We start from the raw sequence: 11,866 nt of genomic DNA, 5'->3' as shown, positions 1-11,866 counted from the left end.
GATACATGGAGGTGATGCACTGGTCTGGCCTCAAAGGGTGGGATAAAGGAGGAGACTTAAAGGTCATATGTGGGCCGGGCGCGGTGCCTCATGCCTGTAATCCCAGCACTTTGGGAGGCTGAGGCTGGCGGATCATGAGGTCAAGAGATTGAGACCATCCTGGCCAACATAGTGAAACTCCATCTCTACTAAAAAAAAAAAATACAAAAATTATCTGGGCACGGTGGCACGTGCCTGTAGTCCCAGCTACTCGAGAGGCTGAGGCAGGAGAATTGCTTGAACCTGGGAGGCGGAGGTTGCAGTGAGCCGAGAATGCGCCATTGCACTCCAGCCTGGTGCCTGGTGAGAGAGCGAGACTCTGTCTCAAAAAAAAAAAAAAAAAGTTATATGTGAATTCAAACACTGATTTGTGATAAGTTAAGGAAGTGAAGCTTTGTCTAAAACCTGGGGGTCAGCAGAAATGAATGTTCAGGTCTGGCCCAACTTCCATCAGGATCCTCATGAAGAAATTTAGAACAAAGAACAGCAGAGTTCAGTCCTCAACTCCCCCTTCTCTGAGGTCTACAGGCCAGGGGATCTATTTGGTAGAGAGGACCAGGTTTCTGAAGAGCAACTACTCAGGGACATATATAGTGGCGCACGCCTGTAGTCCCAGCTACTCGGGAGGTTGAGGCAGGAGAACTGCTTGAACCTGGGAGGTGAAGGTTGCAGTCAGCCGAGATCGCTCCAATGCCCTCTAGCCTGGTGCCTGGCGACAGAGTGAGACTCTGTCTCAAAAAAAAAAAAAAAAAAAAAAAAGATGTTATCTTTAGTTTCTATAGGGAACCAAACATTTTGTGACTCTAACTTCCTTGTTTTAAACTATGGTTACCTTCTTGTTTATTATACTGCTAGCTGGGTGCCTGGAATTTCCCTTGAGGGAATTCAAGATTTTCCTTTATTTCCATGCTTGCCCCCTACCCACTTCCTGCAGGCCTCTGAGAGGGACCGCTGTTCCACATCCATTTGGAAGAATAAATGAAATGATTCTAGCTAAGAAGTTACGATGAACAAAAAAACCCAGAGTCTGTGTGTAGGGGCAGTACTTACACTACCAGCTACCAAAGTTTATTTCCTGTGATAAAACTACAAACATTAAATGTAGTTTTAGGTCGGGGGTGGCCTCTCTAAACATAGCTCTACAGGCAGAAACTGTAAAGGAAAACTGGTCAGTTTTGGCACATTAAAACAAAACATTCTCATGCCCGCTTCGGCAGCACATATGCTAAAACAAAACTATCTCACGCCTACAATTGAAAAGGCAGTCTGGACGCAGTGGCTCACATCTGTAATCCCAACACTTTGGGAGGTTGAGGCGGGAGGATCAGTGGAGCCCAGGAATTTGAGACCAGCCTGGGCAATACAGTGAGACACCATCTCTCCAAAAGAAAAAAAAATAAAATAATTAGCTGGATGTGGTGGTGTGACCTGGTAGTCCCAGTTACTCAGAGGCCGAGGTGGGGAGGATTGCTTAAGCTCAGGAAGTCTAGGCTTCGGTGAGCCATGACTGTGCTACTGCACTCCAGCTTGGGCAATGGAGTGAGACCCTGTCTCAAAAAAAAAAAAAAAAGTTAACAAGTTAAAGTACAAATGGAGGAAACACATCTGCAACAAACATGACAAGTCTTTCATGCCTGTACTTGATGAGTGCCCCCCAAACAATAAAACCAACTCCCTAACTTTTAAAATGGGCAAATGGACATAAACAAATTAACAGAAGAGAAAATAAAACTGGCAAAAAATAACCATGAGAAAAAACAATCCAGATAACTAATCCTGTAACAAAGTACAGAAGATGAGAAATAACCATTTTAAACTAAATTTTTAAAAAAAATAGTCTGTGATGTCAAGTATATGGAAATGGTCAGTTTTCATATACTTGACATCACAGGCTGTTTTTTTAAAAAATTTCCATTTAAAAAATGGAAAATAAGTTTTCCTGGAAGATAATTGAGAAAACCTTTAAAAAATATGCTTTGCCTTTGACACATCAGCTTCCCACTTCCAGAAGTTTGAAAGCAGGCATGTGCAATGAAAGATGAACCTATAAGGGCACACATAGAATATTTATAAACAGTCTACTTTTATATAGCCACAAAAAATCATGTTATAAAAGAATATCTAATAAAATAGAAGAAAATTCACAAGATCGTGTTAAGTGAAGAAGGCAGAATACAATTTTGCAAGGCATTACCCCAATTATGCCAGCCATGCCGTGTATGCAGAGAGAAACACGGCAGGCAACATACCAAAATATTAACTGTAATTGACTCTAGGAGGTAAAACTGAGTTTTATGTTCTCCTATATCCCATTTATGCAACAGATTTAAAAAAGTGTTTTACGGCAATTCAAAAATTGCCTGTGTTGAAAAGCATGAAACATGAAATTGTACTACTCTGGAAACCCCAGGAAGTGTTTAGTTTGGAAAGCCAGGGCCACCTGCTAGTGGGTGAGTCACGGGCACAGGCTCGCACCTGCCACCGCAGATGCCACACAGGCTGCTGCGCGTTTCCATGCGAAATGCCCCACGTGCGCCAACGGCCACCTCGGCCGTGGCTCCGCCTGGCCCGTAGCCAGAGGAAGTCCGGCAACTTTTGCTCTTTCTTAATTTCTGGAAAAGAGGGAAGAGAGGCCTTTTCAAAGTTCGCAGGATCGGCCCTTTTCGTGCTCCACTTTGGAACAAATCGGAAGCTAGGGTCTTTCAGGTGCGCCACCGCCGTCCAGGGCCTACAGCGCCCGAGAGCGTCACCACTGCGGCCCGGGTGCGCGGCCTGGGAAAGGCCCCGGGCACGACGCTCCGGGGGCGGCTGGCGCCCTCTTTGAAGTCTCCCGACGGGCTCCGAGCCTCTCATAAGCCAACGACGACCGACCAGCCCCAGTGACCAGAGGCCGGCCACGCGGTCGCCCGGGGACGCGCATCCTCCGCAGGGACAAAGGGTCGAGAAACTTGAGCTCCGGCCGGTCCCCAGAGCCCCGGGCTGGTGGTAGCCATGGCAACTGAGTAGGGCCCTCTGAGACCGGCCGCCCAGGCGCTGCAGCTGCGAAGGTGACCCGGCCCACTCTGGGGGGAGGGCCTGCACTCGGGCCCTGGCCGTCCCACCCCGCCCCGCCCCGCCCCCAGGCCGCGGCCGCGGGAGCCGGCGACTGACCCTCCGCAGCTCCTGTAGTCACGTGGCGCTGGGAACCCGGCGGGGGGAGGTTGGGGACGGGCCTGGCAGTTGTGAACTCGAACCTGCCGCTGTCGCCGCGGCGGGGCGGGGAGCGGGAGCGGGCCGCGGAGGCCGGCCTTCGGGCTCCATGGATGGGCGCCGCGCCCCTGCACAGCCCGCCGCAGAGGTACGGCCCGGGCAGGGGCGCGGGGGTCCCCGCGGGCCCGCGGGGGGCCGCTCCACCTGCGGGGCGCGTGACCGTGAGTGTGCGGGACCGTGTGTGAATGCGCGGTGGGGTGGGGGGACGCTGCTGGATCTGCGGGGGTGGGGGAGCGCACCTGCGCACAGGATCTGTGAGCTGCGCCGTGCGTGGGACCCGAAATGGCTCACTCGCAGGAGCGGGACCCGTGTGCCCGGGAGCGTGGATGGAGGACACGCACCAGTACAAAAGGGCGGTGTGGGGCTTCTGCCACCCGCGGCCAGCCACGATGCGGAAGGGGGTTCTGACCGAGTCCTGGTCACACCAGCTGGCCCTGCGCAGCCCCATGGGAAATAGGCCTGGAATTCCTGTCGGGAGGAGGGTGGGGGAAGGGGAGCCAGCAGGGATTCCAGAGTTCCTGCCATAGGCCGGCCTTTGGCAGTCAGGAAAAGCCCAGACCCTGGCCACAGAATGGAGAATCGTTCTGTGACCTTACCAGGGAAGGAAGTGATCCCCAAAGACAGCAGTGTGCTTCCTTGTTGAAGGGGCACATTCATTTATTAATCCAATGTCCATTAAGGTCACTCTGCCAGGCAGGGTGTAGGGCTTACGCTGGAGCGTGTGGCTTTGTGGGGGGAGGGGTTGTGGCTGGTGAGGACACAAAGCTTCCTGCCCTAGAGGAGCTCAGAACCTCACTCCTGTTTTCTCTCCCCTCCCCACAGGTAAGGCTGGCCTCTCTGAAGTCAGAGGTCTGAGCTCTGCCATGGGGGTAGGGGTGTCTTTATTGCTGCAGTTTTCTCTGACACCTGGGGGCTACCGAAGTGTGGGCCGAAGCAGGCGCTGCAGCCGCAGAAGTATCCCCAAGAACATCCCCAGGAGGAGCTGGAGAAAGCCTGATCCCCAGCTCTGCAGTCTCCAGGGTAGAGTCTGGCCTTTGCTGTGCTCGCAAACCACTCCACAACTGGGGTGCACAGGCGTCCCCATTCGGCGGAAGGAAAGGGCCCTTTCTCATATCGTGGGGGGTCTTTCCTGTGCACAGTCTGACATTAAGAATGAGTGACCTCTGTGTTCCCTGAGAAGAGATGGGCTCTAAGGAATTTAGAAGGATGTGTCTGGAGCTGGTGAGCAGGCACAGAAGGGCCCTTAGGAGCCTAACAGCCGCCACAGCCTGCTTTCCCGCGGAGGAGGCTCCTGTGCAGGAATCTGGGCTCCCCTGAGCTGTGGAAGAGATGAACATGGGGCAGGACCAGGCAGGGGACTGAGATTACAATCTCATCTTCCCTCCCCTTCTCTTGCCCCAGTAATCTCTAGCACCCCAAGGGAGGCAGAGCCTGTGATCAGGCCCTGAGGGCAGCAGGCTGTGGGTGTTCCTTGGATTCAGGGACAGCATTCCTTCCTGCAGTGTCCTAATTTGTGTGGGTTGAAGAGGGCAGGCGGGCAGAGTGTGGGCACAGTCTGGACAGGCAGTGGTCTGGCATTAGACTGCTGGGAATAGCACCCAGGGCCCCCCTTCCCGTTCCTGGAGAAGGACTGTTCTTACTTGTCCTCCAGGCTCTCACGGAGACTGCAGATAGGGACACTGAAAGTGCCTCACCTGTGCAGCTATGAATGAAAGGCTCTAGAAACTTTTTTTTTTCTGAGATCTTTGCAAACCCAGGTGTTTTAGAGGAAAGAACACTGGCCTGGAGTTTAGAGACCTGTCCCTAGTCTTGGTTCTGCTGTTGGCTTAATGTGTCACCTTGGGCAGGTCTTGTCATCTTTTGATGCCTCACAGTTGCTTCATCTGTGAAACAGGGAGCTCAGTGTCTGCTTGTCCAGCTTCACAGAGCTGCTGTGCAGCTCAGTGTGGCATAGGAAATAGACACAGGGAGAGGGCGGCAGGAACGCACTTGGAAAAGCATAAGGCACTGTAGGGAGCAGTGGCAGCGTTTTTCTGGTGAGTCCTGCGGCAGGAATGCGTGTGCTTTCAGCACTGGAGCATTTACTTTCTGTCCGACATTGAGGTAGCTGCCATGAGGGGGATTCTAGTCTCAGAGTCTCTCCCTTCTGGAAGTTTCCAGGGCAATAAAGACATAAGACAAATATCCTTGAAATGTTATCTAAAAACCTAAGATTGAAGTAATACATATCACATGAAGAAATGGGAGAGTCGTGTAGCTCCATGCCCAGGGCTCTAGGGATTCACAGATGGCAGCTCCTGTCTGGGGCCGAGGTTGGGAGGGGAGGAATGGGGCAGGAACGGTGAGTTGGTCTCTGGAGTGACTGTGCTTTTCCGCCCTCAGCCGAGGAAGAACCGATGCTGGAACGTCGTTGCAGGGGCCCCCTGGCCATGGGCCTGGCCCAGCCCCGACTCCTTTCTGGGCCCTCCCAGGGGTCACTCCAGACCCTGGAGAAGGAGCCCCGCAGGCTGAGGCAACAAGGCATATCAGTGGCCCAGTCTGGTGCCCAAGCCCCGGGCAGGGCCCATCGCTGTGCTCACTGTCGAAGGCACTTCCCTGGCTGGGTGGCTCTGTGGCTTCACACCCGCCGGTGCCAAGCCCGGCTGCCCTTGCCCTGTCCTGAGTGTGGCCGTCGCTTCCGCCATGCCCCCTTCTTAGCACTGCACCACCAGGTCCATGCTGCTGCCACCCCAGACCTGGGCTTCGCCTGCCATCTCTGTGGGCAGAGCTTCCGAGGCTGGGTGGCCCTGGTTCTGCATCTGCAGGCCCATTCGGCTGCAAAGCGGCCCATCGCTTGTCCCAAATGCGAGAGACGCTTCTGGCGACGAAAGCAGCTTCGAGCTCATCTGCGGCGGTGCCACCCTCCCGCCCCGGAGGCCCGGCCCTTCATATGTGGCAACTGTGGCCGGAGCTTCGCCCAGTGGGACCAGCTAGTTGCCCACAAGCGGGTGCACGTAGCCGAGGCGCTGGAGGAGGCTGCAGCCAAGGCTCTGGGGCCCCGACCCAGGGGCCGCCCCGCGGTGACCGCCCCCCGGCCCGGTGGAGATGCGGTCGACCGCCCCTTCCAGTGTGCCTGCTGTGGCAAGCGCTTCCGGCACAAGCCCAACTTGATCGCCCACCGCCGCGTGCACACGGGCGAGCGGCCCCACCAGTGCCCCGAGTGCGGGAAGCGCTTCACCAATAAGCCCTACCTGACTTCGCACCGACGCATCCACACCGGCGAGAAGCCCTACCCGTGCAAGGAGTGCGGCCGCCGCTTCCGGCACAAACCCAACCTGCTGTCTCACAGCAAGATTCACAAGCGATCCGAGGGGTCGGCCCAGGCCGCCCCCGGCCCGGGGAGCCCCCAGCGGCCAGCCGGCCCCCAGGAGTGCGCAGCCGAGCCCACCCCGGCGGCACCGCTGAAACCCGCCCAGGAGGCGCCGCCGGCCGCCCCGCCAGAGCCCGCGCAGGACCGGGCCGAGGCGGCCCCGTCCCTCTACAGCTGTGACGACTGCGGCAGGAGCTTCCGGCTGGAGCGCTTCCTGCGGGCCCACCAGCGGCAGCACACCGGGGAGCGGCCCTTCGCCTGCGCCGAGTGCGGGAAGAACTTCGGCAAGAAGACGCACCTGGTGGCGCACTCGCGCGTGCACTCGGGCGAGCGGCCCTTCGCCTGCGAGGAGTGCGGCCGCCGCTTCTCCCAGGGCAGCCACCTGGCGGCGCACCGGCGCGACCACGCCCCGGACCGGCCCTTCGTGTGCCCCGACTGCGGCAAGGCCTTCCGCCACAAGCCCTACCTGGCGGCGCACCGGCGCATCCACACCGGCGAGAAGCCTTACGTCTGCCCCGACTGTGGCAAAGCCTTCAGCCAGAAGTCCAACCTGGTGTCGCACCGGCGGATCCACACGGGCGAGCGGCCCTACGCCTGCCCCGACTGCGACCGCAGCTTCAGCCAGAAGTCCAACCTCATCACCCACCGCAAGAGCCACATCCGGGACGGCGCCTTCTGCTGTGCCATCTGTGGCCAGACCTTCGACGATGAGGAAAGGCTCCTGGCCCACCAGAAGAAGCACGATGTCTGAGACGGTGGGCGGGGCCGGGGAGGCTGAGCGAGGCCTGGGGTTCCTCGTGGCGGGAGTCACAGTGGGCTGGAGATGCCTGCCTCTTGCTGGGTTAGGGTACAATGGGAATCCCAGAGGAGATAGAAGAGATGAGGAGTGAGCTGGGTGGGCCCTGTTAGCCAGAGAGGTCAATCCTGGTAGCTAGGGAACCCACTTCCAAGTTCAGGGATGCCGGCCTCCATCTGGTGTGTGTGTGCTACGGTTCCTTCCTAACTGCCCTGTGCCCTGGAAAAGTAGCAATAGCATCTGCCCCTTAGAGCCCTCTGGCTAGAGGAGCCCCCAGTGGAAAGGAAGACCCTCCATCCTCTGGTGTTAACGCCTTAATTTCCCTGTCTTTTACTGTAAGTTACTTTAGATCATTTTTGGAAGTAGGCGTGGTACAGTCCGGTATATGAATGCTCTGGGCTACATACAGCTTGGAGAACCTGCTGGCCTTGTTAGACAGCACTTGGGCCTTTGCCAGCAGCAAGAAGTGAAGCCAGGCCACTCTTACCTCTCCCATCCCCTCCCTCCTGCCCCCTGCATAGGCACTCAGACTTGGAGAGAGCCATCTGCTGTTAGCACTTCCATCCTCTTCCTTCCCAAAGAGCAAACCCCCAAGGCGTTCCCTCCTTGGTCTGTCTTGCTATATCTGTCGCCCCTCCCAGCGCTGAGAGCCTCCCCTGGCTGTCTGTGGCGCTGTGTCCAGGCTCAGGCTCATGTCTGAACACCCCAGCCCCTCCACTCCTTCCAGAGCTCAGCATGTTGTGGAAAGGACTGCCCCATTGGTGGTGGAGGGCCAGCTGAAGGGAAGTTACTGATGAATTTCCTTTTCACCATTTCTAGCATATGGACACGTGGGCTCTGCTTGAGCACTTAGGTCACAGGGACTTCCCCACCTCCTAAGGCCCTGGATGATTCTAATTGTTAGACATTCTAATTGTTAGAAATCCTTCCTGATAATGAATGAATTCCGCTTTCCTATAATTTCTACCTATTGGGCCTTGTTCTGTTCTCTGGAACTCAACAGAACAACCATTTACCCCCCTTTTCAAACTAGAGAATAAAGATTTGGTTTTAGAACTGGTGGCTGGGGAGTGTTCCTTTTTCCCGGGGAGCTGTGACATGTGAGGAGGAGCAGCATGCTCCCTAGAAGGACAGGGGGCTGTGGGTGGGGCTCTGGCCACAGGCCTCATGCCCAGTTTGCTGAGCTCTGGCACCCTGCCTCAGCTCTTCCCTGAGCACACCCAGGCAGTTGGGCTAATTCTCTGGGTGGTGGGCCGAGGCTCTAGAGAACTGTGGTGGGTGGGAGGTGCTCAGCTTGGTACCAGGATTTCTCTTCCTGGCCACTTGACCTCTTAGGTGGTCCAAGGGACACCTAATCATCTGGGCCTTCATGAAACTCCAGCTAGCACTATGAGCTCTTTTGAGGGGTGCTGGGTGTTAAATAGACTTTGGTTATACCTCCAGTGGCCTTTCAGAGGCTGGACAGATGAAGGAGCCTCTGGGAGGGAAGGCGATTCCGAGCAGCTAAGACAGCACTCAGCTTCCACACTCCACACCCCAGGGGGCCAGCCTTCTTTGAAGTTGTTGTCAAACCCAACCTGGGTCCACTTGCCCAGTGTTTGCAAAGCCTAATGTCAACAGTGAGATTTGCAGCCAGAGAAAGCAAGGTGTTTTTGTAGAGCACGCCAGGTGAGGAGAATGGGCAGCTAAGGCTCAAACTTCCTGATGGCTTATAAGCAAGGGTTTTTAAGGCGGGGTGGGGGTAGGGGGGTGGGGGTGGTGGTGGGGTGGGGGAGTTTTTTCAAAGTGAGTTAGGGGCTGAGGAATTTCTGGAACTTCCTTATTCATTTTCTGGTTCCAGTCTGTCTGAGGTCTACGTGCTGGCATTGTCCATCTGGCGGGGGTCCTGGCTTCTGAAAAACAAGGACATATGTCAAGATGTTATCTTTAGTTTCTATGCAGAAGCTAACATTCTGTGACTCTTACTTGAGTGACTATTGTTTAAGCTATTATTACTTTCTTGCTTAGCGGGTTATTCACTGATATCCCCAAATGCTGGTTGAGCTAGCTAGGCGCCTAGAATTTCCCTTGAAGGGACTCACATTTTTCTTTATTCTCATGCTTTTCAAGTGGGGGCGGAACCCAGCAGGCTCCTAAGAGGGGTCTCTGCTCCATCTCAGGGTCATGTCAGACTTTTCAGGTGCCATTTCCTAGGCAGGAAAGGGGGCCTGATTTGATTCTGTCCTGCAGTGCCTCCTGGCTGGCCTGCTGCAGGACCCCCAATCTCTGTGAGCAGTCACTGTGTACATGCCCCTGAATTGGTGGTTTCATATAAATTTGAGTGCCTATTTTTACCAGGCATGAATAAGCTCTTTTCTTGCTGCTTAGTAATTTCTGCATATATCTGCAGCATTTAGCACAGAGCACATAGAATAACCACAATTTGTTTACATGCCTGGCACCTGATGAAGTTTACCTAAATTATCTCATGTGTCCTTGTGCGGGAGGCACGGTCATGTAACTGGCAATCACCAGAGGCAGATTCAAATCCAAACTCCTGAAACCTGTGCTCTTGGCGACTGCTGTGTGCTTAGTGGATGAATGCTGTGTGCTGCTTGCTGTTCTTGGTTAAGAAAGTATTAAATGCTAACTGTGTGGGTGGGGCTTAAAGTGTGTAGGATGGAAAGAACAGCTTCCAAGCTTCATTTTGGTTTATGGGGTTACGGGGCCACTTAAAAACCTGTGTAATTGATGGCAAATTATCTGTCAAAGCCTGGAAGCAGAGGGCGTGGTCTCAAAGCCCCAGTCACATTTTTTCTCTTGGAGGGAACACAGGTTTTCCAGGGAAGGGGAGATGGCCAGGAAAGAGTAGGTGGATGTCTGGGAATGATGGTCAGGGAGCAGGGGCAGGTCCTTGGGTGGGCACCTAGGTTAGTATTAGAGGCACTGGAGGCAAGGATGAGGGTGAGAGCGGATCTGACCAGGGGTCCTTACCTTTTGGAAAATCCTGTTTAAAGGAAATAGTCTAGGGTATGGGGAGAGTGGGGTGTGGGTGTCCTCAGTGCCTCACTGCCCACTGCTTGTTGAGGGGATGGGAAAGAGGTCCAAAGGACAGAAAGGTCACACGAGTGGCCATGAGAGGGCTGGTAAAGCAGGAACAGAGTGAACTTGTAGGGGTTCGTTCCCGAGTCCCTTGGTGGGTGGCCCAGTGGTTCTCAGGCCTTTGCTCTGCCTGGTTCATTGCCACAGCAGTCCCTGGGGCGGACTGCCTGGGTTGGAGGGGTCTGCTGGCAGGAGCTGCCCTTCTCTTCTGAAGAATCCACAGTTTTTATGTTTTCTTCTGTAATTACAAAAGTATTAAATTATATTTAAAAGTAAATAATTCAGATCTATTTAATGTGGAAGTCCCCCTTCATTTCCCATCCCACCCCCCAAATCCTTTCTGCTTACACTGTGAAGAGTTTGAGGAGCATTCTAACATTTTTTCCTGTGTATTTGAAAACATGCATATGCAGCCTCCCTGCCCCACCTCCCTTTTTGCTTAATGGATAGGATCCCAGAAGTTCTCCATTTTTTCTACCTCTGAAATACCCTTGGTCATGGGATGCCAGTCTGGAGGAAGTCTCCCCTGTAAGGAGGAAACAGGCCCAGAGAGTGGAAGTGATGCCCACTGGTGGGGGTCCTGATTTCTGAAAAACAACTCAAGGACATATGTCAAGATGTTATCTTCAGTTTCTATGAGGAAGCTAACATTGGTGACTCTTATTTGGGTGACTATTGTTTAAGCTATTATTACTTTCTTGCTTAGCAGGTCATTCATTCACTTCCCTAATTGCTGGTTGCAGGGCTTGCTAGGTGCCTGGAATTTCCCTTGAAGGGACTCAAATGTTTCTTTATTTTCATGCACTGAATGGGTGACTAAAAAAAATAAAGAAGAGAATGAGACTCTAAAGTGTTGATAGCTAGTGATGTGTGGTCTCTTTATAGGGTGTGTATGATTTTGTATTTTACAAATCCCTCTATAGATAACCAAATTAACGGTAACAACTCAGTAGGGTATGCAGGCAACTAGAAAATTATTAACCCTGTTTTATGGATGAATAAGTCAAAGTCCAGAAACAGAAAAGTATCTTTTATAAAAAGTACACATGAAGTTAGTGACAAAATCGAATCTCAGTCCCCAGTTCCTGCTGTGCTACTGAGGCTAAATCGCAGCCGGGCCTGTGGCAAATGTTTAATCAGCTGTTGACGGAAGAAAATAAGGTCCACCTGGCAAATAGCAACGGTTTGTAGAAAGTCCCAGAGGCCCATCTTCCGTCTGTATCTTCCTCATGCCCCAAACGCAGCTTCCAGCAGCTCTGGAGAGGATCCTGCCAGTGGGAGTTGACCCAGCTGCGCCCCTTTGAGGGAGAAGCGTGAGGCATTTCCTTACAATCGGGGTGGGTAGTTGAGAA

The 11,866-nt window shown here is 53.8% G+C and overlaps 1 protein-coding gene across 2 annotated transcripts; it reads left to right on the top strand.

Moving 5' to 3' along the window:
• The first annotated feature begins 2,524 nt into the window (after positions 1-2,524).
• REPIN1 (replication initiator 1) lies at positions 2,525-8,493 on the top strand. Of its 2 annotated transcripts, none has more exons than XM_021665221.2 (3): positions 2,525-2,745; positions 4,111-4,308; positions 5,671-8,493. In XM_021665221.2, the coding sequence occupies exons 2-3, from the start codon at positions 4,152-4,154 to the stop codon at positions 7,386-7,388; spliced, it is 1,875 nt and encodes a 624-aa protein (XP_021520896.2). In that variant the 5' UTR covers positions 2,525-2,745; positions 4,111-4,151; the 3' UTR covers positions 7,389-8,493. The 2 variants fall into 2 exon arrangements, with proteins under 2 accessions (XP_021520896.2, XP_021520895.2); XM_021665220.2 differs by lacking the exon at positions 2,525-2,745 and adding an exon at positions 3,257-3,376.
• Positions 8,494-11,866: the final 3,373 nt, after the last annotated feature.

The sequence above is a fragment of the Aotus nancymaae genome, unplaced genomic scaffold (genome assembly GCF_030222135.1).
Source record: "Aotus nancymaae isolate 86718 unplaced genomic scaffold, 86718_ANA_hifiasm-v0.15.2.pri h1tg000002l, whole genome shotgun sequence".
In the NCBI taxonomy this organism is placed as follows: domain Eukaryota; kingdom Metazoa; phylum Chordata; class Mammalia; order Primates; family Aotidae; genus Aotus; species Aotus nancymaae.
This window is presented reverse-complemented; position numbering and strand designations above follow the sequence as displayed.